We start from the raw sequence: 25,060 nt of genomic DNA on the forward strand, positions 1-25,060 counted from the left end.
CAGACAATACCATATATCAAGAGATTAGTAACAGAATACAGAAAGCTTCCAAATTCTATCACGCTGTACGTCAAATACTTTGGGATGAAACATTTCTGTTAGTTTCCAAGATCAGCTTGTACAAAATATATCTAGTACCTATATTGACATATGGCCTGGAAGCAGCAACACTTACTGGACCAACAAAGAGTCATCTTCAGGCAACGGAAATGAAGTTCCTCTGTTCTTGCCTACAAAAAACAGAAATGGATAAAATAAGGAATGTGGATATCTGACAACAGTTTGGATTGGAAAGAAGCTTGCTGGAGACTCTAGAAGTGAAGAGATTGCAATGGTGTGGTCACATGAAAAGAATAAACCCTCAAAGGACTCTTCGAACATACTTTGACCACAATGTTTCTGGAAAGAGACCAAGAGGAAGACCTCGTGATGTTTGGGAAAAACAGATAATGAAGGACCTTGAAATTAGAGATGTGAACTGGTGTCGCATATATGAGCAGCATCTGTGGATGAATAGAACCAACTGAAGGAGGCTCGTACACAACCACACCCGGCTTGCTGGAGCAAAGAAATGATGATGATGATGATGATGATGATGATTCAGCTGTTTCTATAGCAATACATACAAATCAGTCAAATTATATCAAACATAATGTGCAGAATGAGCTTGGTTTACTTTCATTCATGCAGTCTTTGTTCAGTTTAGGGAAACTTTACAGCAGATTCCTTTCAAGAGAATAGGGGAAGTATCTTAACATTTTCAGTGTGAAAAGGAAAAATTAGTAAGAAAATTAAACTTCAGAAAAATATTATGTATATTTTAATATTTTAATTTTGAGTATTCACTGATGATGGAACTAAGCTTACGAAAACCAGTTTTGAATTAAAATTTTATATTGTGTGCTGTCATAGATTGTGTTTAATTTTAAGTTTTTAATTGAAAAGTTGTGCACATCACAGTAAGCATATTGGCTTAACCCTTGTGACGCTAGGCTGTAACGTATTGGTTACGCTAAGAATGCCAAGACAATTTTAATGAAAATGCACATACTAAGAAAAAACATTCTCCTACTTACAACTTTAGAGGTAAATCCCTGTTCTTTTTTTTTTCCGTAGCACACAGATGGATAGACAACATGTGAGTAAAAGTGTACAAATTTGTTACTATTTTTTGAAAACTTCAATTTCAAAATTTGACCTAATGTTTACATTTATAGTGTATTTTTAACATGGGTATGATACCTATGTGAGAATATTCAACTAATTTTGAATTAAAAACTGTAGTTTTACACAATTCTTAATGGTATAATTTGAGCATTATGAGTTTTTACAAAATTATGCACACATAGGTTAAATTCACAATAATCTCTTCTTTACTTTGAACACTTATCAGTTGATAAATTATTCTCTGATGAATCACTTAATGTTAAAACGTTGCATATTTTAATCATCTTTCATATACTATCCATCTTGACACTATTGGATGTAAATGAATAAACATATAAACAAGCGAGGTAACAAGCAAGTGACATGAAGCAGCAGAGTGCAGGGCTACCACACGTGAAACTTACAATGCGTCGAAAGAAAGCTTTTATAAAACTTCACTAATATCGATATCACATATTATAGAAATTTCCAGAGAGTAAAAGCTTCAATCTATCCGGCAGTATTACTTATGCTGCCATCGTGCAGCAGGAATTGAAGATACAGGTGAAAGAAAAACATGGCCGACAGATCGGCCTGTGGAATTTTTAACAGCAGCTTGCTTGGCCGATAGTTTGGCCACCTGACACTATAAAAGTTCATTCCCAAACTAAAAGACATACAGCACTTACTAATAATGTTTATTATCTTACATCCAAATCAAACTATGTCTTTACAACATATGCTTGAAATGCCCTCCTGTTCAGTAATGAATGCGCAAGCTCTTTTTACAGGCCACTTTGTGAAGCACCTGTACTCTGATGCCGGTAATCACCCTTGGTAATGTCGTTCTTTAGTTCCTCGAGTGAGTGCAAAATTTTAAATTGACATTTCCTTCAAGATATCCTGAAAGGGGACAAATGAGGTAAACGTGGGGGCCACAATTCTTTTGAATTGAGATAATCACTGTAAAATGGTCGATCATTCTCATTATCATATTGTTAGGAACTGCAGAATTTGGATACCTCCTATGAAACTCGCCTGCAACATCTGTACAAGAATGACGTGTAAATTAATGTTTACCAACGAACACGACATTGTCCGTCAACCAACAGACAAAGCTGTACTGTAGATGATGGCCGATACATGACAGATGGCATTTCTGTCTATTGTTCGTACTCCTGCAGTACCACCTGGCGGTAGGAGATGCAATAACTGTGATACAAGTTATAAATTGATTTGATATGCGTGACCTTTAGATCATCTAAGATAAAATTCTAAATGAATTTCATAGTATAAAGTCCACCTGTTCAATACACGTTTGCCATTTGATAAATCGTCTGTCTAAAATGCTACATAGGACATGTTTTGACCTAGCCTAGAGGTCATCATCAGCTAAAATAACATAAAGAAGAAAGACAAATACAAAAAACAGTGATACATAAAAAACTTGAGATAAAATACTATCAACAAATGCAATGGTAATCTATGTTTAAAGTATACATAGCTTCACACTTGGATGAATTTAGTTGTAAGTGTGGGTCCAACCGTATTTAATACAACTATTGGTTGGCTGTAGGAAATTGTGAAGAATGTTAATAGTTGTTCTATTTAGTCATGCTTTTGGAAATAGAGTGGAGTTTTGAAAAATCCGTTACATTTCTTCATGGAGAATATTAGTATAGCTAGGATCTAAAAGTGAAAACAAAAAGCCAGTATGAGAAAGAAAAGTGAAATAGAAGTAAAAGATAATACAAAGAGTTGCAAAATATTACTCACTTCCTCTTTCCTCCAGCCCTGTCCTTGTATAGATCAGATGGGTGGTGTTGACTGGCTACCGTTCTGATGTTGTGTTGGGTGGGAGAAACGGTGGGTGAGGGGAGGGAGAGTGAGTGGAAGGATGGTAGGACGGACCAGTAATGCGTGTTGTGATAGACTTAATTGAGCTTTGCTCAAGATCTTTCTCGAGTATTGTGTCAACCTGGATGTTCGTCTGTTTTTTTTTCATTAAGATTATGGATGGGATTGGATTTTTGTTTGTCAGATTTGTTAAGTGTGTTTGTGTTATAGAAAAATTTAGAAGTAGTGTTGTTAGTTCTAAAGGTGACATTGAGGTTCTGTTTTTAACACGTTGGCCGCCAGAGCGGTACATTGTACCGCTGAGTGAGTGTCTCATGAGGCCACGGCGGTACAAAGTACCGCTGATAGGTGTTGCTATATGAATTTCTCTGCCTGGCCGGCGGACCGCTGAGCTGTTGAATTCCATATGCTAGCGTACCGCTATGGCCTCGGAGCAAATCCTGGCGTGCTTGGTTTCTAAAATATAGTCTTTATTTTATTTATTATTATTATTTTTTTTTTTTTTGCTAGGGGCTTTACGTCGCACCGACACAGATAGGTCTTATGGCGACGATGGGATAGGAAAGGCCTAGGAGTTGGAAGGAAGCGGCCGTGGCCTTAATTAAGGTACAGCCCCGGCATTTGCCTGGTGTGAAAATGGGAAACCACGGAAAACCATCTTCAGGGCTGCCGATAGTGGGATTCGAACCTACTATCTCCCGGATGCAAGCTCACAGCCGTATTTTTTATTAATCCAATCTCCTTTTATTGGCAATATGCGAGTATTTGTCCAATCAGTTTAGCCATGCGCTTAGGTGTGCTGGGTTAGCTAAATCGCAAGCTCAAGATTTTGAAGATTGTGAGTTTGAATCCTACTGTCGGGAAACCTGATGATGGTTTTCTGTGATTTCCCATTTTCACCCCAAGCTTATGTTTACCTAATCAATAGGCCACACTGATTCCTTCCAAATTGTTGCACCTATACCTGAGCTGATTTCTACGCTTATCGCAGTAAATATATTGTAAACATGAGCGTATTTGCATTTTCTAAATTGACAACATTCATTGACAACATAGCAACATTTTACATTACCATTGAGCATTTGTCAAGGAGTAACGAGTAAATAAATATATTTCAAATTTAATTTGGTGAAGAGTTTTTTGTGTTGCAAAACGTAATAGATCAGTTTGACATGGACACTACTTACCAGAATTCTCATACTGAAGGGCTAGCATAATTATCTTCCGAGTTCCAGAAGAAAACGGTTTTACTTTTATAACTAACCTCTCCGTTCACTGGTAAAATAACTTAGAAATATCTCGCAAGTATTTCACACACACCCTACTGTAAAATAATGAGTACCTTGCGATTATAGTCCTAAGCGGTAGTAAACAAATCATGGCACGCTCTGTTATCTACAATGTGTACTATCAAGCAATGCAAGCTTCTAGTACCGCTAGACTGTACCGCTCTGGCCGTCTAGGCAAAACCATGCAGTGAACTTTTCTGTGGGGCCACGGCGGTACCTCGGGGTGCTGAAAATTTTATTGTATTTCGTATGTACATTGAACACTTAAGTGAAATACCACTTCGAATTTTGCTTTACTGCTTATTTACTACATGCATAGAAAAAAAATGCTTTGGCCACCGGGACATTTCTTGCTATGTGTCCTGGCAGATTTGGTATAGGTTATTGCTGTTGAAAGTGAAGGTGACAAAATCAGTATTGTCTTTCTTTTGTTTTTTAATTGTGGTGGTGGGTTTATTTCTTATCTTATTGAGAATTCTGCTAACAAAATTGCTAAAAAATCCATTAAGGTGTGCTAAAGTGTTGATGGTGTTAATTTCTTTTTGATAAGCTTTCTTGGACATAGTAATATTCAAGGCTCTATATATCGTACTATAAAAAGAGGCCTTTTTTGAGAGCCATGGTGCAGTGAATCTTGTCTCATCATGTTCACTGTCTGGGTGAGTTTTCTGAAGATTTCAAATTTTAGATGGTTGTCACTTCTAATTTTAAGACCTAGCAAATTTAAAGAATTATCTGTTTCAGATTGAACTGTGAATTTTATATAGGGGTCACAAGTATTTAGCTTATTAAGGATACGTTGATCAGTAATGGTGAAAATGTCATCCACGAATCACGACCAATGGAATGCCATATTTATTCGTGTATTAGACCCCCCTTGGCTTTTGGAGACAAAGAAAATGAAAAAATAAATCTTGCATACAACACCTCCTCCCCCTCCCCAACATTATTCACCAGAGAACAACAATAATTCTGCTTCGAAGTGGGAACAAGTCTTACTGCAGCTCTGATGACATCACACAAATTTGTGAATAGTTTCGTCCGTACGGCCCACGCAATGAAATGTCCCGCCTCAGTAGCGTAGGCCTACTGCAGCTCTGATGACGTTGCACAAATAGATGAATAGTTTCGTGTCTGACCCGCGCATTGCAAATTCGCATCAGTCATGTATATATGCCTGTGTTTTGTAGTTAAGAATGTCCACCAGTGTAATGGTTAGCACAATTAGCTGCCGTTCTCGGGAGCCTGATGTAGATTCCCGGTAGCGTATTGCCAGAGATTTATGAATGGCAGGAAGGTTGATTTGTGGTAAAAATGGTACATGCAACTCCCTTCCACTGGGAGCCTGTCTTAAAAGAGCCGCACCATCTCGGGATGGGGAAACGAGTTTACTTTAGTTAAGAAATATTCACAGTTGTTTCTATTGATATAGCAGGCAAGATCATTAATAAAGTGAACATTCAATATCTCATAAATTAGGCCAATATAGGTTTTTTGGAGAGAAGGAGGTTTAAAACATGATTAAAAAAACAATCAAATCATAACGATTGTTTTACTCACCAACGTACTTCACAAATAATAATAATAATAATAATAATAATAATAATAATAATAATAATAATAATAATAATAATAATAATAATAATAATAATAATAATCATCATCATCATCATCATCATCATCAGTTTTCCACTCCAGTTGCCCAGGTGTGGTTTACGAGCACTCTCCACTTCTGTCTGTCCATGTACCACTCTTCTCTCAAGACGACATCCCAGCTGATTCCTCTTGTTCCTATGTCCTCTTTCACAGTCAGGTCAGGAGTGATCCTGATACCGTATCCGACAGTAGACGGTACTACCTGCGACTGTCTGGCCGAGGTTTGGGCGGCCGACACCAAACCCGACAAACTAGGGGAAGACCAACAGCTACGGGTGGAGGAATTTTCCCCTAGAAGGTTTGATGAGACCCTTGTGTAGGAAATGACACATAAATTCATCAGCTGCTGCCTTGCAGTGAGGTAGGGGACTGCCAAAGGCTAAGGGAGAATACCCCTGACAGAAAATCCCCAGCAGTGTTAGGCTTAGCAAGTCAACTGAAGGGTTATATTGATTGCTTTCAACTACAAAACGAGCCTCGGAATAATAATAATAATAATAATAATAATAATAATAATAATAATAATAATTATTATTATTATTATTATTATTATTATTATTTTACATCCGCACTTAACGATTTTAGGAGACGCCAAACGAAACATACTATGCGTTAATAAAAAAATTGAGACAACGATCGTACGAAATTAAACATTGACGTTAAAACGTATTACCGCCACCCCTGTAGATATCCATAAATGCGGCAAATTTTATTTATTTTTTAATCTTCCCGTTGTGGAATTTCTGGCACTATGCGGGCACTTGATAGAATACATAACCTAAACAATGCGGTCTCTGTTACCTCATTTACACCTCTTTAGGTAAATCCTGATATGATAAATGTGGAGAACAAGCATGAAATATACTTAAAAATAAGGGTTTGACCTTCAACAGCCGCAGTTATCCAAAGAACGCTTCCAGTCACTATGTATTACATTCAGAAGCACAACTTGTAACATACGCTAGTTATCAGCTGGTTGTTTGGCACACATTCTAGTTTCTACATCACGGCTTTTCTCCAGAAGCCATCTCCAGAAATCATTTGGGAATAGATTCTCACTGTTTGGACTCGATAGTTGGGAACAAAACTATTTTTAAAAGTTTTTTAAAAAGGCGGGACCTCGAATGCTCTCAATGCATGGCTGACGAGATGGCAGTGAAAATGACAATATTTGGAATGACGACATGCCGGTAGCAGAGAAGTGGGCGGCACAAGATATTAATTCAAATGAAAGCAGTGATTAGGTTTACTCAGGTTTACTCTGTGGTAGGCCTACTGCTCAACTGACAGGGACAAATGACTGGCCATTAAGTTCTTTTGTATCAATATTGTGTAATATGATAATACGATAACCTTATCCCTTTTCTGTACGGGGTGAAGTATGAAGTGAGACGAATCTTTGTAGCGAGTTTTTATGACTGTATGCCCATCCTAACATCAACCTAATCAGAGGAATTAATGAGATGAAACGAATGACGTAATATGAGTAATTAAACCTGACTATAAGTTTATTGACTTTATATGTAGGCCTAAAAGCTGTGTTCACCATTTATTGTCTTTTTACATTTAGAAATACTGCCTTCCAATGAAAATAGCCAGTATAATTCAAATACATTCATATGTTTATTAAAGAATAGTGTAGAATGTTTACATTTAGAATTTGTAGCTCTTTATAGCCTAGAAGCCATATGTTCACTGCACAAAATTTGAGGTTATCGCATATTGGACCCCACCCAACCTCCACCCTCTTATTTTTCTTGGCTGTAAAAGTGGAAAATAAAACATACAAATAAATACGGTATGCCTGGTGAATTGTTGAGTATCTTGGGTTTTTCCAGATTGTCTATAAATTTCTGCTATTTTCCTCTATGAGTGAACACATGAAAGATCACAATCACTCATTCTCCACCATGGATAAAGATCTAGATATACTACATATAACCAAAAAGGGAACTTTATTAAACATTTCAGAAAATATTTATATAAGCCTCAATCAAAAATCCAATCCCATCAATAATCTTAACGAAATCCAAGAAAAAAAGAATATCCTGGTTGACACAATACTCGAGAAAGATCTTAAGCAAAGTTCAATTAAGTCCGTCACAACATGCATTACTGGTCCATCCTACCATCCTTCCACTCACTCTCCCTCCCCTTACGCGCCATTTCCCCCACCCCACACAACATCAGAACGGTCGCCAGTCAGTGTGGAGGTCAACACCGACCCAATCTGATCTATACAAGCACAGGGCTGGAGGAAAGAGGAAGTGAGTAATATTTTACAACTCTTCGTATTATCTTTTACTTCTATTTCATTTTTCCTTCTCATACTCGGCTTTTTGTTTTCACTTTTAGATCCTGGCTATACTTGTATGCTCCATGAAGAAATGTACTGGATTTTTCAAAACTTCACTCCGTTTCCAGAAGCATGACTAAATAGAAAAACATTTATCAGTCTTCACAATTTTAAAGTATTTCCTCCAGCCAACCAATAGTTGTATTAAATACAGTTGGACCCACATTTACAACTAAATTTGTCCAAGTTTGAAGCTATGTACAGTACATTTTAAATACAGATTTCCATTGCATTTGTTGATAGTATTTTATCTCAAGTTTTTTATGTATCACTGTTTTTTGTATATGTCTTTCTTCTTTATGTTATTTTAGCTGATGACGACCTCTAGGCTAGGTCAGTCATGTCCTATGTAGCTTTTTAGACAGATGATTTATCAAATGGCAAACGTGTATTGAACAGGTGGACTTTATACTATGAAATTCTTTTAGAATTTTATCTTAGATATTTAAAGTCAATATGGAACTGGAATGAAGTTCATTACCTTCAGATCACTCTGTATATTTGAATAAAATAGTATAGGACATAAAATATTGGACCAAACTCCTTGGAAAGATGTTTAAAATGCATATTAAAATAACTCGCCACCATTTTTTGAAACACAGATCCAAATTAAATGATATTATCTTTGAGAAAGTTTAGTGTCATTTTTAATTTCATCATGTAGCAGTATGCACTCAGTTGCTACATTAATTTGGTCAAGAGCAGCTTAAAATTAACTACCCCTTCTCTATTTTGCCTTTGAATCAGCTATGTGCTATTCATTAAGTTATTGTGTGATGTCAACTCAGCAAAGCACAAAATTAGTATATCTGATAATGAGATAGATGGCGGTGGATATATATATATTTTTTTTCTTCCAGGCTGGGAGCTGGACTTTAAGTATGCCCGAGACTAGATTCGACACAAAAACTTCAGACGCTTCCAGTAGTGCCGGGGCAGCTACAGTTCCAATGCCTGGAGTAGTGGACAAAGTGTTTGTAACTGCTGGTCAGAAAGTTGTATCCGGAGATCCTCTGCTAGTTGTGATTGCAATGAAGATGGAGGTGAGGGCACAACTTTTGAGCCACCACCATCATCATCATCATCATCATCATCATCATCATCATCATCATCATCATCATCATCATTGTGAATTTCCCTTTTCCAGCCCCACCCTGTTTCAGGATGTTAATGGCATCTCCCTCTGTCTTAACTACCACTGTTCTACCACAACTCTATTCCAATCCAGGTTCCTTAACATGCTGTTCTTGATTAAGTCCAACCACTTAGCATAAGACTACGAATTGTTCTCCTTCCTTCTATATTAGCCTAAGCATCCTTCCCCTTCCATCCTTTTAACATGTCCAAACCATTTAAGGTTATCCCTCTCCATTCTGTCGTAAAGTTTTCCTTCTTACAACCTTAAGGTCAAGATTTGTAAACCTTGACCTAAAGGTTGTATAAATAAGTCTACATAAAATCATGTAGATAACCACATTAAACGTGGAAAGTATTGAATAGGTGTTTTTTTATAAAATTATCCTTGATATCTATGCCTAAGTTTTCCTTCTCCAATTTCTTTCTTGACATCATTTCTTACTCTACTCTTTTTTGACTTTTCTATCATACTTCTTAAAAAATTTAATTTCACTGGTCTAGATTTTATTCTCATGTCTTTTTTGTCAGTGTCCAGAACTCTGCTGTATATATGTCAGCATTGGGCAGTAGTGTTTTTTTATACATCTCCTCTTTACACTTTATTGGTACTTCCTAGCCAAGTTTCTCACACTCTGGTCGAGTGCATTTACCTGTTGCATCCTTATATTGATCTCCATGTCCAGCCCTGCATCAGTTCACCTCGAAGTACTTGAAGCTCTCCACAGTTTCAAGGTTTTCTCTCCTTATTTCTATAATTCCCTCCCCTTCCTCCTCTTGTCAGCACCATTGTACCATTCTTTTCTTCGCTAATTTTCATTCCAGCATGTCAGGTTGTGCTTATAATTCCTCTCACCAGGCAAATGCTGGGGCTGTACCTTAATACAGGCTACGGTCGCTTCCTTTCCACTCGTAGTCCTTTCGTGCCTAGGACTGTCTGTGTTGGAGCAATGTAATGAAAATTGTCAACAACAAAGAATACTTCCTGCCTGTTTGCTCCCCACACCAAAATATCATCTGCAAACAGCATTACATTAAGCTCCCTGTCCCCATATTTTACCTTTGTCTCCTTCACAATTTCATCCATAACCGTTAAGAATAACAGTGGTAACAGCATACTTCCTTGTCGTCATCCAATTCCATTCCAGAACTGCTATGTCCTCCCCACATGCGCAACAATTTTTGTACATTGCTTGTATATATTCTGTCATTTGTTTTTCAAATCTTTTCTGTTACAAAAGAAGCCATACTTTTCCGTATTGACTCAGTTAATGCAACTTTAAAGCTTTTCAGTCTGTCAAACACAACCAACACTACAACATACCTGTAAAAAAAAAAAAAAAAAAAAAAAAGAAAAACTACACTATGCACTATTAAATAAAAAATGACATGTTTCATTCTTGAAAGAATATCATCAGATTCCATCAAATCCCTTTTTCTTAATTGATGAAAATTAGAAACATTTACGCACTGAGTGAGTTGGTCATGCTGTTGTGAGCTTTCATCCGGGAGATAGAGGGTTCGAAGCCCATTGTCGGCAGCCCTGAAGATGGTTTTCTGTGATTTCCCATTTTCACACCAGGCAAATGCTTAGGCTGTAACTTAATGAAGGCCACAGCCACTTTCTTCCCACTTTCCTATCCCATCGTCGCCATAAGACCTATCTGTGTCGGTGAGCCGTAAAGCAAATTTGGGGAGGGGATTATTTATGTTCAAGTTTAGTTTCTTCTTCTTCTTCTTCTTCTTCTTCGGCTTTTCCCACACGCTGTGGGGTTGTAGGTGCGAACTGTGTCACACTTTTGGATTTGGCTCTGTTTTACGGCTGCATGCACTTCCTGATGCTAACCCTAATTATCTTTATATATATATATACGGAGGGAATAGAAGCCTCTGTGGCTCAGGCGGCAGTGCACCGGCCTCTCACTGCTGGATACCGTGGTTCAAATCCCGGTCACTCCATGTGAGATTTGTACTGGACAAAGCGGAGGCAGGACAGGTTTTTCCTCCGGTTTTCCCTGTCACTTTCATTCCAGCAACACTCTCCATTAACATTTCATTTCATCTATCAGTCATTTATCATTGCCCCAGAGAAGTGCAACAGGCTTCGGCAGCCAGCACATTTCCTATCCTCGCTGCTGGATGGGGGGTTCATTCATTCCATCCCTGACCCGGTCAAATGACTGGAAACAGGCTGTGGATTTTCATGGAGGGAAGTAATCACTATTGCGAGTTATTGTGGTGGTTGGTAGTGTAGTATGTTGTCTGAATATGAAGAGGTAAGTGTTCGGACAAATGCAAACACCCAGTCCCAGAACCAGAACAATTAATCGGAAGTGATTAAAATCCCCAACCCGGCCGGGAATTGAACCCGAGACCCACTGAACTGAAGCCTGAAACGCTGACCATTGAGCCAGGGAGTCGGACTCAAATTCCATTTATGCCCTTTAATCCTTGAAAGTTGGAACATATCTTCATGAAGTGCTCCAGGAGTACATCCTCTTTCCTTGCTGGTCCTATAAAGAGTGTGAAGTGGTGTAATGCTCTGGCCAGCTGGATAGTGATTTGAAAGTATCTGATAATGTTCTTTCATGACTGAAACAAGTCATTCTTTGTTTAACTCTTACCCCTCGTCTGTCGGGTGAGGCCCGACATTACGATATTCCGTTTAAAGTCGGATGAGCCCCGACATGACATTGTATCGCCCACCGCTCGTCTGCCGTCTTTTGGCCGACAAAATACATGGTGCCATACTGTACTGCCATCTTTTGATTCAGTGTGGAACTTAGTAAAATCCTGATACTATTTGACAGTCGGTCAAAAATCTATTATTTTAAATCTGGCAGTGTAGCCGTCAGCTGTGTCCAGTCCACTCATGCACGCGAAGGCTCGAGCGATGATAAAACAACAGGTCCGCCATGTGCTCTCTTCATCATATACAGTGTACTGTTCAATGTTGTATATGTCAGGTAATTCTACAAAACTCCAGTATTTTTGCACTCCTACTCCTTCCTTTTTTTTTTTTTTTCTTTTTTTGCTAGGGGCTTTACGTCGCACCGACACAGATAGGTCTTATGGCGACGATGGGATAGGAAAGGCCTAGGAGTTGGAAGGAATCGGCCGTGGCCTTAATTAAGGTACAGCCCCAGCATTTGCCTGGTGTGAAAATGGGAAACCACGGAAAACCATCTTCAGGGCTGCCGATAGTGGGATTCGAACCTACTATCTCCCGGATGCAAGCTCACAGCCGCACGCGTCTACGCGCACGGCCAACTCACCCGGTACTACTACTACTCCTTCCTTGTACCCTCAAGAATATATCTAATAGTATTTGGTGGCGCCTACAAATGAACTGGCAATGGCTTGTAAACCGTAACCCAACATGTAGCTGATGCTGATGCCTGGCCTAATTATAAATCAACAGATCCCGATTTCAAGAAATTGTTGTTTACGGCAGTTTCAGGCTACAAGCAACTGCGATGTGTGAAACAGAGAATGAATGAGAGTTTTTTCAATTGTTTTTTAACGATAATATGTTCAGTGGAATTACTAACGAAATTGGTATGTGATAACGATAGTAAAAATAATAATAAAAATGTAAAATAATATTTCTTAAATTGCACATATTGCTTTTATTTGCTCCAGTATAGCTTGATGTAAACGTTTCATCATCATCGTCAATGTCCCACTCCAGTCACCCAGGTTGGTTAACAAGCCTCCTCCACTCCTTTCTGTCCTTCTACTTTCCTGCTCCATTACTTCCGCCACATCCAATCCAGCTTCTCTAATGTCCTTCCAAATCTGATCCATCGACCTTCTTCTCGGTCTTCCAACTGGTCTCTTTCCCTTAACTTCCCTTCTTGCTACCCGTTCCTTTCCCATTCTTTTTACATGTCCAAACCATCTCAGTCTTGCTTTCTGTATCATCTGTACTAACAGTTCTATATTTAGCTCTTCTCTGATTTTAACATTTTGAATTCTAACTCTTCTTGTCTTTTTAACTGATGTTCTTAAAATTTCATTTCTACTGCTTGGATCTTAATATCCTGTCTATTGTTAGATACCAGCATTTCTAGTCCGTATGTTACAATTGGTATAAAATACTATTTATATAATGTTAATTTTGTTCTCTTGGGTACTTTGTCATCCCATAAAAGCTCTCTGACTTGATGATAAAATGTTGTACCTTTACTTAGTCTGTTATTAATTTGAGGATTGATTTCATTACTTCCATTAATAATGCTACCCAGATATGTAAACTGTTCTACATTCTCTAACGGTTCTCCGTCTATGTTCACTTGGCTTCTCTTTTTCACAGTGCACGACTACAGTTTTCTTTTTACTAATTACTAGAGCCCGGATTTCCATGCAAATGCATGTTTTTAAATAAGCTAGTTACACTTCACAAACTTTTTCAAATATTCGTTTTATGACTTAAGGATTCCAAATAACCGTTCTTTTTCCCTGCATGTTCGCATGTTTTGGCCTTTTTAGGAGAAAATTCATGTATAATGCATATTTTGAATATTTTGGATTTAATATTGAATATTTGGACGTTTATATTGCATAATATGACTTTTCTTCTGACTTTGGCGCATATACAATATTAACTTGCATGATAGTGCCTTTTATGAATGACGGTTTGCAGAATTTGGGACAGTTTTTCCATGTTATACAGTATGTCTGTTATTGAGAGACGGAGATAATGTATTCCTGGCATCCTATCTGACAACCACAGTTAGTAGCATACAAACGGTGGAGATCTCATAAACCAATTAACCAAGCACTTTCTTATCTGTCGCTTGAGTAAACATTGACGTAAGTTGCAAGGCCGCACGTCGATCACTGTCATTCTTAGGAATATGGTGTCCCAGTTATAAATTGCTATGAATTGAACGTTACTAAATGATGGTTCATTTTTTTTGTTAGATGAAATAAACAAAACTTGTACAGTACCGGTACCACACTTCTGTCTCTGTGAGGCCACGTTACTGAGAGAGCAGCTTACAAACCTTGGTTTTGCACTGTAACTTCCGTTGTTATCCTGTATTCTCCTACCCGGAACTCTCACTCGTCACACGTCTTTGTTATCACAGTTTCAATATTTAGCAGTTTTTTAAGACATCATCATTTGCAATCATCGCATGGAGAAGTAGTTGCGGCAGCTAGAGATAAGCTGAACAGTGATCCGTTCAAATCCTGATTCTGAATTCGTCAAGCTTAAAAAAGACGTACAGTATTGTGGTAAAAAAATGCAAAGACGTACAATTTGACCTCATTTTGTCCCGGATGTCTTCATTTAAGTATGCACCTGTCACTTCTTGCTACGTAGAAAGGTCATTTTCTGTGCTAAAAAAATGTGCTGACAGATAAAAGGATAAGCTTAAATGAAGACAATTTGCAGAAATTAGATTTTGTACAATGTTTCAAAATGGAACTTAATTTTATTAGTGCATATTTTCCAGTTTATTGTGCATATTTTTCCATATGATAGGGCATGAATGCATGCATATTTTGAGATTTGATAGTGCATGGAAATCCGGGCTCTACTAATTACCATTCCAAACTCCTTCAGATTTTAATTCCAAACATTCAGTCTCCTTTGTACTTCCTTTTCTCCCTTTCCCCAAGCCACATCATCATCTGCAAATACCAGAGTATTCACTTCATCACTATTTATATTCTGTTTTACAGGTTTTATTATTTCATCCATCAATAAAATAAACAATAATGGTGACAGTGCACTTCCTTGCTTGAGATCTTTTTTTTGTATAAAATGTTTCAGAGTCAGCACTCCTCACTTGTACACTGCTTTTACTCTCATGATACATGACACTCATGATACTCTCATGATGTAAACATTTATAGCCTAAATACAGTGAAACCTCGTTAGTACGTTCCTCATTAACACGTTTTCCCGTTTAACAAGTCTTAAATTTGAAGTCCCGGTGCCCATCATATTAAATCTGTATAAAAAATACCTCACTTAACACGTCACGATTTTTAGCCTTTACCGCTTAGTACAGTCATATATTTCCCAGACCTGAAAATGTTCTTTGTCATCCCTTGTGTGTGGAATGTCATTTCCAACAGAGGTAAGAGCCCTCGCCACAGGTCGGTCGGAGAAAGTTGCGCAATAAGAGGAAATGACCTTGAATTCTCGAACACCGAGTATATTGCGCCTTCAAGGGGCAAGCTGTTAGCTTAGGTAAAGTTGAGTTTTGCGTCATTGATTGGCAGCATAGACTTTACACTAGAACAAGACCGGACAGTACTAATTTAAAGCACAGTAATAGATTCCACTGTGGCTAGGAGCACTGAATTCAGTTTTCACATTTTTTTTTTCAAAGCTGTCCTGTTGACATACATGGCTTATGGCTGGGAGTCATCCAAAATTATGCATCATGGAAGTTACTGCCACAAAATGTGTAGCAGAAGTGTAAGTCCAGCACTGTGCAGTCGTTGGTGGATAGTCATGACCAAGAGACATATCTATGATCATTTGATTTTCTTGAAGGGAAAAGTGGTTTTTTTTTTGGTCTGTGTTCTTTGTTCTATGGAAAGGTCTTTGTTGTCAGTGAGATTGTTGAATAACCCAGTGTGCTTGATTGTGCTTGTAGCCTATTTCGCATTCCAATCAGAAGTTAGAAATTTATTTATTCAAAATCATTCTTTCCAACTTCGGAAACTTTCCTTTGCGCACTTGTTTTCTTTTTCCATTTTTATTTTGCTTTTACGCATTTTCAGTTTTGTGTCGGTTGCCCACAATAGTGTTCAAAGTAGAAGGTGCTATTTTTAACGTTCGTGCCAACTCTACGCGCTTAAGATGTGGATTCCTATCTATTTCAATTAAAGTGAAACAAGAAATAAAGTGGTTCAAACTATTTAATACAAGTAAATAAGAAATGTAGGGTTACATTCTTATTTGGTTAAAAGCGGTACCGGTCTCGACCACAAATCTGGGTCATCATCAGCCGATTAAAAATATAAAATTTTAAATCATAAAATCCAGAAGAAGTCGAAGATCAGTCACTTATATGTAGCAAGGCGCAAGTCCCTGAAGAGTAGCACAACACGCGATGTCCGGCACTGTGCCTTAAAATGTTTACGAGAAGAGGTGAGCAGTTCATTCAACAAGCCTGCAAACACTGCCAGGCGCGAAGTCGCAACACGATTTAATAAATTTGAAGTCCCAAAATCGTGTAGAAGTCGAAGACTACTATACAGTTCAATTTGGAAAATAGATACCACCTACAGTTCAGATCATTACAACATTCAAATTTAAACTCGTACCTTACGCTACCTCAAGTACGACCCAAATTCTTAACTTCAAGAAATAACACGCTATGCATATGCGTTTTTCATTTGCGCTTTTTTACATTTTTCTCCTCACAATTGTTTTTTACGTCAGCTGTTCTGCATCTCTAAAGAATCTACAAGATCCTATTAACATTGATACATACTTCAATTATATTAACTTGTATTATATATTTTCGCAATTGAAGCATTTGCAGGCTTGTTCTTTAAGGTATTCACCGAGATTCACCGGCATTTAAAAGCACATTGCCAGATATTGCGTATGTTGCGCTGATCTTCAGGAGCTAGCATCTTACTTTATTTAAGCAACTTGTTTTCGACTTTTGCACAATTTTGGGACTTAAAATTTATTAAATCGTGTTGTGACTTCGCGCCTGGCTGTGTGTGCAGGTTTGTTCAATGAACTGTTCACCTCTTCTCGTAAACATTTTAAGGCACAGTACTGGACATTGCGCGTGTTGTGCTACTCTTCAGGGACTTGCGCCTTGCTACATATAAGTGACTGATCTTCGACTTCTTCTGAGTTTTTGTGATTTAAAATTGTGCAGTGCTAATCCCTATTTTCTTATATTGCTTCTTGAACTGCTTTTGTGAAAACTTATCTTTTAATTTTTCGTTTTCCTATGCATTGTTTTTGTATTTTTAATCGCTGATGATGACCCAGATTGTTGGTCGAAACTGGTACCGCTTTTAACCAAATAAGAATGTAACACTACATTTCTTATTTACTTGTATTGAATAAGTTGAACCACTTTATTTTTTGCCTCAATTTAATTGTGATACAGTTCAATACGGAACATTATGAAATTTTAAAATCCTATCTATTTCTCGCAGGATTCTATTATTTTTCTTGAAGTTTTCACAGCCCTTTTTTTATCCATAGCTAGGCTATCACAAGACAGATACTGTATGTACAGCGCCACTGAACTTCTCATGATTATCCTATTAGTCTGTAAATAGGCTGTCATGCGACAAATAATCACTTTGCTCCTTTTTACCACTCAACTCAATAAATTGAAGTTAATGCTAATAACTGTTCTTGTGATAAGATGATTTAAATCAGTGTGGTATAACTGAAGTTGAAATAAGTCTATAGTGCAGCAATAGCAGATCTTCGACAGGTCACTTGTGGGTGCCGTTAAACAATAAGGCTTCCATATACTGTAAGCCTATCCCATTAAAATGTTATGTATAGATGCAGGCAATGGTAATGCGGGGTACCTACCATTCATACAAAAATACAAACTACTAGTTTGACAGTTGGCACTTTTTTTTATTCACCGGCGAGTGTGTCTGAAGCAGTGCCGAGTACTGCCGAAGTTTCGTGTTCAAGATGGCGGTCGAAGGCACTTAATCGCGTATGGCGAGTATAACCTCACGAGAAATTCATGCTCGAACAAAGTGCCCAGAAAACCATGCTTAATTACCCACTGGTCAGAAACCTAAGGCTTCAAATAACAATTCATTATACAGTTGTTTTAGGAAGAAAGTGATCTGCTGTTCTAAGTAGGTACTGTAGCTACTTCTATGAGCCCAAGGGCAAAAGAATGTCATATCTGTTCTTCCGTGTTTTTCACATCTTTTAATAGTCTCTTGTTACTTTAACAGGCTCCAGTAGAAAATCATTGATATTTGTTCTCTCGACTTTTTCACACATTTTAGTGCTCTCCTGTATTTCCTGACTGGCCGAGTTGGCCGTGCGATTAGGAGCACACAGCTGTGAGCTCGCATCCGGGAGATAGTGGGTTCGAACCCCACTGTCGGCTACCCTGAAGATGGTTTTCCGTGGTTTCCCATTTTCACACCAGGCTGTACCTTAATTAAGGCCACAGCCGCTTCCTTCCCTACTCCTAGACCTTTCCTGTCCCATCATCGACAAAAGACCTATCTGTGTCGGTGCAACGTAAAGCCAATAGCAAAAAAAAAAACCTCTTTCAGCTATTCTATTATACAGTATTTTCTAAAGTTTCATCTCACTTGCCTGGAGTTTGCTCTCCTATCATTTTGTCAATTCCAGCTGTCTTCAGCATATATTTGAGTGGGGCAGTAATACGTCTTATACAGACATACTTTTAAGTATTGGAATTATTATTGCAATACATTTCAGAGGCTCATTCATGGACATTCTTTTCTTTTTGCCAGCATGTGATCCGAGCTCCCCGAGATGCACGTATTGACAAAGTCCTGTGCCAAGCGGGAGATAATGTACCCAAGAACAGTACGTTGGTGACATTCTGTGAAGATAGATGAGGTGAGTAAACAGATGGTAAGCACCAATTTGGAATAGACAGAGAATACGGTTTATGGTATTTTGGTTTACTGAATCATCATTGTTATCATAGACTGACTCTAATTGCAGTATACAAGTGCTTTGTACTTGCATGCCCTCATTCCTCTTCACCTTGTTTGATGTGATGAAGCCACCTTTCCGTGATATAACACGTTGTCTCTTGCCTTCATCTGCAATTTCCAGCCACTTTCTTGCAGTTCTTTGTGGTTCCAACTATTTTTAAGTGACCAAACCACCTTAGCCTGGCCTTGAATAAGGTTTTAGCTCACTAGGGAAATGAGGAGTGAGGTAGTTTCCCATTGCTTTCTTCACTGAGCTGGAAGTTACTGTTACAACACTCTGCCAAGCCCAGTGAGAATGCATTTTTTTAAAATTTTTATTATTATTATTTAACACAACATGCTTATTAAGTATATGGAATCCTCTGTATTTATTAAATGAAAATATCTTCATTTAATGAAGTTTTACGTTCAGCTAATATGAACCATGTATAGACAACAAATGTGTTCCACCGATCAATACCTATTTATTGTAAATGGATTTACATTAGTACCGGTTTCGGCCTTTCGTGGCCATCATCAGCTAGTACATAATTATATTACAGCCATTAGACAAAATTACAAAGTTGTTATGTTAGATCATCCGGATGTCTAATGGGGATGGAAATCGCAGCAGTGTGAGGTTAAAATATCTGTGATCAAAGGTGGTGGTGAAGGTTACAACAAACTAAAACCTATTGAGTGTACTTTGGACATGAGTACATTAAACATATTAAAATACATAGGCCACAGTATAAAACATTTAAAAAGTTAAACACATTAAAATATGGTATATATATGTTAAAACGCTTATTAAAATTTGAGTTCGTATTGCATGGATTTCATTCTTCAATCTTCTTTGTGGTTCCTATGCTTCTGTATCATGTTGATTTAGTTGTATGAGGTGATCTTCGAGATTGTTCTATGGCTGATATATGTCATATTGATACGTGGTAAGAACCCTTGTCATGAAATTTTTTTTTGAGTACTATGTAATCCAACTGTTGATGTACTTCAGTAAGTTTTTTATGATAAACTGCAAGACTTGAGTTTAAATTTTGATTATGGGAGCTGTTAGTGGCGACACCTCTCTCGTCTATGTTCGTGTTGTGGTTGTTATTATTGTTGTTGTGGAGGTCGTGTACCGATATGTTTGGAGGCTTGCAGACACGGTACACGACAGCCATAGAACAATCTCGAAGATCACCTCATACAACTAAATCAACATGATACAGAAGCACAGGAACCACAAAGAAGATTGAAGAATGAAATCCATGCAACACGAACTCAAATTTTAATAAGCATTTCAACATATATATACCATATTTGAATGTGTTTAACTTTTTAAGTGTTTTATACTGTGGCCTATGTATTTTAATATGTTTAATGTACTCATGTCCAATGTACACTCAATAGGTTTTAGTTTGTTGTAACCTTCACCACCACCTTTCATCACAGATATTTTAAACTCACACTACTGCAATATATTTTATTTCCATCCCCATTAGACATCCAGATGATCTAACATAACAACATTTTTGTGATTTTGTCTAATGGCTGTAATATAATTATGTACTAGCTGATGATGGCCATGAAAGGCCAAAACCGGTACTAATGTAAATCCATTTACAATAAATAGGTATTGAGAAAGCTTATGATTGCATCCATAGAGAATCTCTGTTTAAAATTTTAAGACACCTTGGACTACACCCCAAATTAATAAACATGATAAAATTGACTCTCACCAATACCAAGTCAAAAGTGAAGTTTAGGGGGGAAACATCAGAGACATTTGAAATTAAAACTGGACTACGGCAGGGAGATGGGCTCTCACCACTATTATTTAACTGTGCTCTAGAAATGGTAATGAGGGAATGGTTTAGAAAATGTCCCCCCAAAATAAAGATTGGCCGAAAAATCAAAACAAATTGCCTGGGTTTTGCTGACGATTTAGCATTACTAGCAGTGGACATAAAAGAAGCAAAAACCCAGATATCAGAACTTCAAAACATTGCAAATAAAATTGGCCTCAAAATATCATTTGAAAAAACAGAAATTATGCCCCAAAAACCAACACAGCTAAAAGAAGTCACCATAAATGGTAATAAAATCAAAATAGTAACTCAGTTTAAATATCTTGGAGAAGTAATAACACATAACTTAAATGAAAAAATCTCAATCCAAGTAAGAACAAATAGATTAGCTAAAGCACAAAAATTAACATGGGATATCTACAAAAAGAAATGTCTATCAATAAATACAAAAATAAAACACTACAACACAGTTATAAAACCGGAAGCTACATATGCAGCAGAAACACTCTTTTACCTGAATAAACAATCAAAGACTGACAGACTTCAGAAAATTGAAAGGAGGATTGGAAGAACCTGTATCAACAAAAAATATCAGAAAGATGGACAGTGGCGGTTAATACCTAACAAAGTCGTGTACAAAGAGCTAGAACCCATTACAGATACTATGCGTAAGAGGAGACTGGGATTCTTTGGACATATCATGAGGATGCAGGACTCGAGACTTCTGAAACAACTAGTACAACACAATCTCGTCTCAAAAAATACCACAACAGGATGTAAATGGATCAGAGAAGTAAGAGAGGATCTGAAGGAAATAGGCCTTACAACAGAAGACACCAAAAATAAGATAAAATTGAATACAAAACTCAAGAATACAAACCTCCGCTTTACCCTTACACAAAACAAACCAACAACACGCACATTTTCAACTGAGGAAAGGGCACGAAGATCGGAGCGTCTGAAGAAGTACTGGGAGGACCGCAAAGCCCGAACAATCCCTTCAAAGAGACCTGAACGACGGACTGACTAAAGTGATCCTATGTGGTCATAAAAGAAGAAGAAGAAGAAGAAGAAATAGGTATTGATCAGTGGAACACATTTCTTGTCTATACATTGAATCCAATCAATATGGAAAATGTAACTTATAAATAATAATAATATAAACCATACCTGCTGATTTTTCCCTCTATTCGCTGGACCTGTTATTGTTACGTCATCTGCTCTGAACTTCATGCTTGCACTATATAGGCCGATTGCAGAAACGATGACTAGTTTTAAGCCTTGGACAACGCCTACCTAAACAACGTCTAAGTCGAGTACGATCTTCCATTGCATAAACAATATTCAGCCGATGTTTAACTAGATATCGTTTTAACTTTCAATATTGGTTTGAAAATGGAGATAGAGATAGAAGTATCTTTCATGCAACTCTTTGCTTGTCGCAACCAATGAAATTCGTCAGTGCACGTGCCGAATGCCAGTTAGCTGTTTGTCTTCCTACACATTACTCAAATATGTCCGATTCGTTGGCTGAACGGTCAGCCGGTTCAGAGGGTCCCGGGTTCGATTCCTGGCCGGGTTGGGGATTTTAACCTTAATTGGTCAATTCCAATGGCACGGGGGCTGTGTGTATGTGTTGTCTTCATCATCATTTCATCCTCATCACGACGCGCAGGTTGCCTAAGGGTGTCGAATAGAAAGATCTGCACCTGGCGAGCCGAACCCTTCCTGGAATATCCCGGCACTAAAAGCCATACGACATTTCATTTTACTCAAATATGGCTAAGCATGAGCATGACTTGCTCACAGATAAGAGTATCGCTCTCGGTGGAAATTAAATCTCATAATATTATCGACACTAAAGCGACACGTACGGGAAGTGTAGCTTTGTTTATAGCATTGTTACAGTGAGTGTAATCTACTCATAAATACGGTAGCTTCGACAAAAGGAAGATGAAGCAATAGTAATATGTAACCGAGTGTGTTGTGTGGGCCATACAGATGTAGCTTGCATTCTGGAGATTGTAGGTTCGAAACGCATCATCAGCAGCCCTGAAGATTGTTTTCCATAGTTTCCCTAGTTTTACACTAGGCAAATACTAGGGCTGTTATTATGGCCATGGCTCTTCTTCCCCTGTCCTCCTCTTTAAACAATAATCACCACTATCACCACCAGTTGCCATTTCCTGTCTGATAGCTGCCAAAAACTTATACGATTATATATATAAAAACCACATAAAGAAGTTCAGAATGATTTAGAAGAGCTGAATATTACAATAAAGCAAATTGAAAATAGAGAAGAAAAAAGGATTCTCAAGAACAAACAAATAAGATTGTCATTAAAAACTGTACAACACAAACAATATGTCATATCTGATGAAGATAGGTCACCCAGGTCAGCCAGAATGAAGAGGTTTTGGGAAAGGAAGAAGATGATGCAAGCTAAATCTTCAGTTAATTCTTTGTTAACATAAATGTATTTGGGTTTGATTTAAGTGCTCCAATTTGGGCATAAACTATCTAAATAAATAATAAATAAATAAAACCACATACAACCTACTTTTTAGTTTTCACTATTATGTGTGTTTACTTGGCTGTAAATATAAGTGAATCCCTCCCGGTTGATGTATGTGACAGCCCTCTGACAATCAGGACATGTAATTCTGATATGTATGTTGTCGAAGTGACCTATAATTCTATGGAAATTACCCCATGTATATAATAATATATACCGGTTGCCAAGAATTGTATTCAAGTTGACAGTTACCGGACTGACCCTTTGTCAGTCTCAAGAAACAAGTCTCTTGAAAAGCGAAACCTTATTTTAATATCTCCCCGTACATGTCAAATGAATTGCTGTGATTTAGCAGTGGGCGACCCACAGAGAGGCCGTCGGACTAACCTTTCTTCCCAGAATCGTCTCAGCATAATAATACAAATTACATGTTTCATGGTACATAACCTCTGATTGTGATTCACTCCTCTCATTTGAGGTTAAACAGTGCTCTCGGCAGTGTTTAAACATGACCGGTTGAACATCGGTTTTAGAGAGTGTCTAAGTGATAAATAACGTCTCTGCAAAGCAGCAGCCATACTTAGGCATTGTTTAACCGTAGACATCGTCTAAATACCGTTTCTGCAATCGGTCCTTTATGTTTGGGTGGCATTTTAGTGTGCCATAACTGGGTTAGAATGTAGGTTTCAAGGCTATACACGATGGCGAGCTGTTATGAATGTTATGAATTGTCATTCTTGTCCTCTGTGGGATTTGGCAATCCCATAGAAGTTTTTTAACTTGGCAATACAAACTTGCTCCTTTTTGAACTTTGCTGTAATGATACTTAATTATTAATTGCATTAAATGCTTTCTCTGTTTAGGAGTTGGTACACCTTCACAAGACTCAACAGTAATTTGCTGTGGTAACACTTCCAAGTACATGATGCTGGTTCTCCAAGATAATCATCATCTACTCAGTTGCCAAGTATGATAGCAGAATACAGCAATAGAAGATTACTGCAGATACAATGAATGCATTATATGATGGATACTTAGTTCTGGAGGCAAAGAGGAAAAGAAAATCCAAAAACTCATCTATAACTTGTTATATTACATAATATGATAACCAAATAAACAAGGAATTAAGGTTACGGTACATAATCAATATGGGAAATAAAAGATGAAGGGAAAGTGATTGACTGGAACAAGAGTGTTAGAAGATACATTATAGAGTAGGACTGTTTCAAAATAATTTAGTTTTTGTATCATCCTGTTCTCTATGATCAAGTAAGCTGCTCAGCTTTCTAAGTTGGTAATATCATGAAGTATGCAGTAATCATATTTTGTAACCAATTAATGAAATATTCTGTTTACTGCAGAATAATCTTTCTGAAGGATTTACTGAAATTTTGTGTACTTTCCAGAAAGTAATCAAAGATACCTGTTTGAAATGTTTGTATTCATTTGTCCTTTCTTTTATTTCCATGAAATATTCTGAAAGAATAGTACTTTATTATTGTGTAATTATGAAACATGCTTAGTGTGGCCTGTCTCTGAGACTGGGTATTTATTTTTCTTTTATTAATTAGATGTGAATGGTAAGAATGGATCAGATACTATACAATATACCTAGTTTAGCAATAAATACTGTCACGAATTACTTTGTGAA

At 37.5% G+C, this 25,060-nt stretch overlaps 1 protein-coding gene across 1 annotated transcript in view; it reads left to right on the top strand.

Moving 5' to 3' along the window:
- The window catches only part of Mccc1 (Methylcrotonoyl-CoA carboxylase 1), a 138,089-nt gene extending 113,243 nt beyond the window's left edge, over positions 1 to 24,846 (top strand). The window contains exons 12-14 of the mRNA XM_067149707.2: positions 9,165 to 9,347; positions 18,895 to 19,003; positions 24,273 to 24,846. Coding sequence (XP_067005808.2) covers positions 9,165 to 9,347; positions 18,895 to 19,002 — 291 coding nt within the window. The 3' untranslated portion in view covers position 19,003; positions 24,273 to 24,846. The remainder of the gene's footprint in view (positions 1 to 9,164; positions 9,348 to 18,894; positions 19,004 to 24,272) is intronic.
- Positions 24,847 to 25,060: the final 214 nt, after the last annotated feature.

The sequence above is a fragment of the Anabrus simplex genome, chromosome 6 (genome assembly GCF_040414725.1).
Source record: "Anabrus simplex isolate iqAnaSimp1 chromosome 6, ASM4041472v1, whole genome shotgun sequence".
NCBI lineage: Eukaryota > Metazoa > Arthropoda > Insecta > Orthoptera > Tettigoniidae > Anabrus > Anabrus simplex.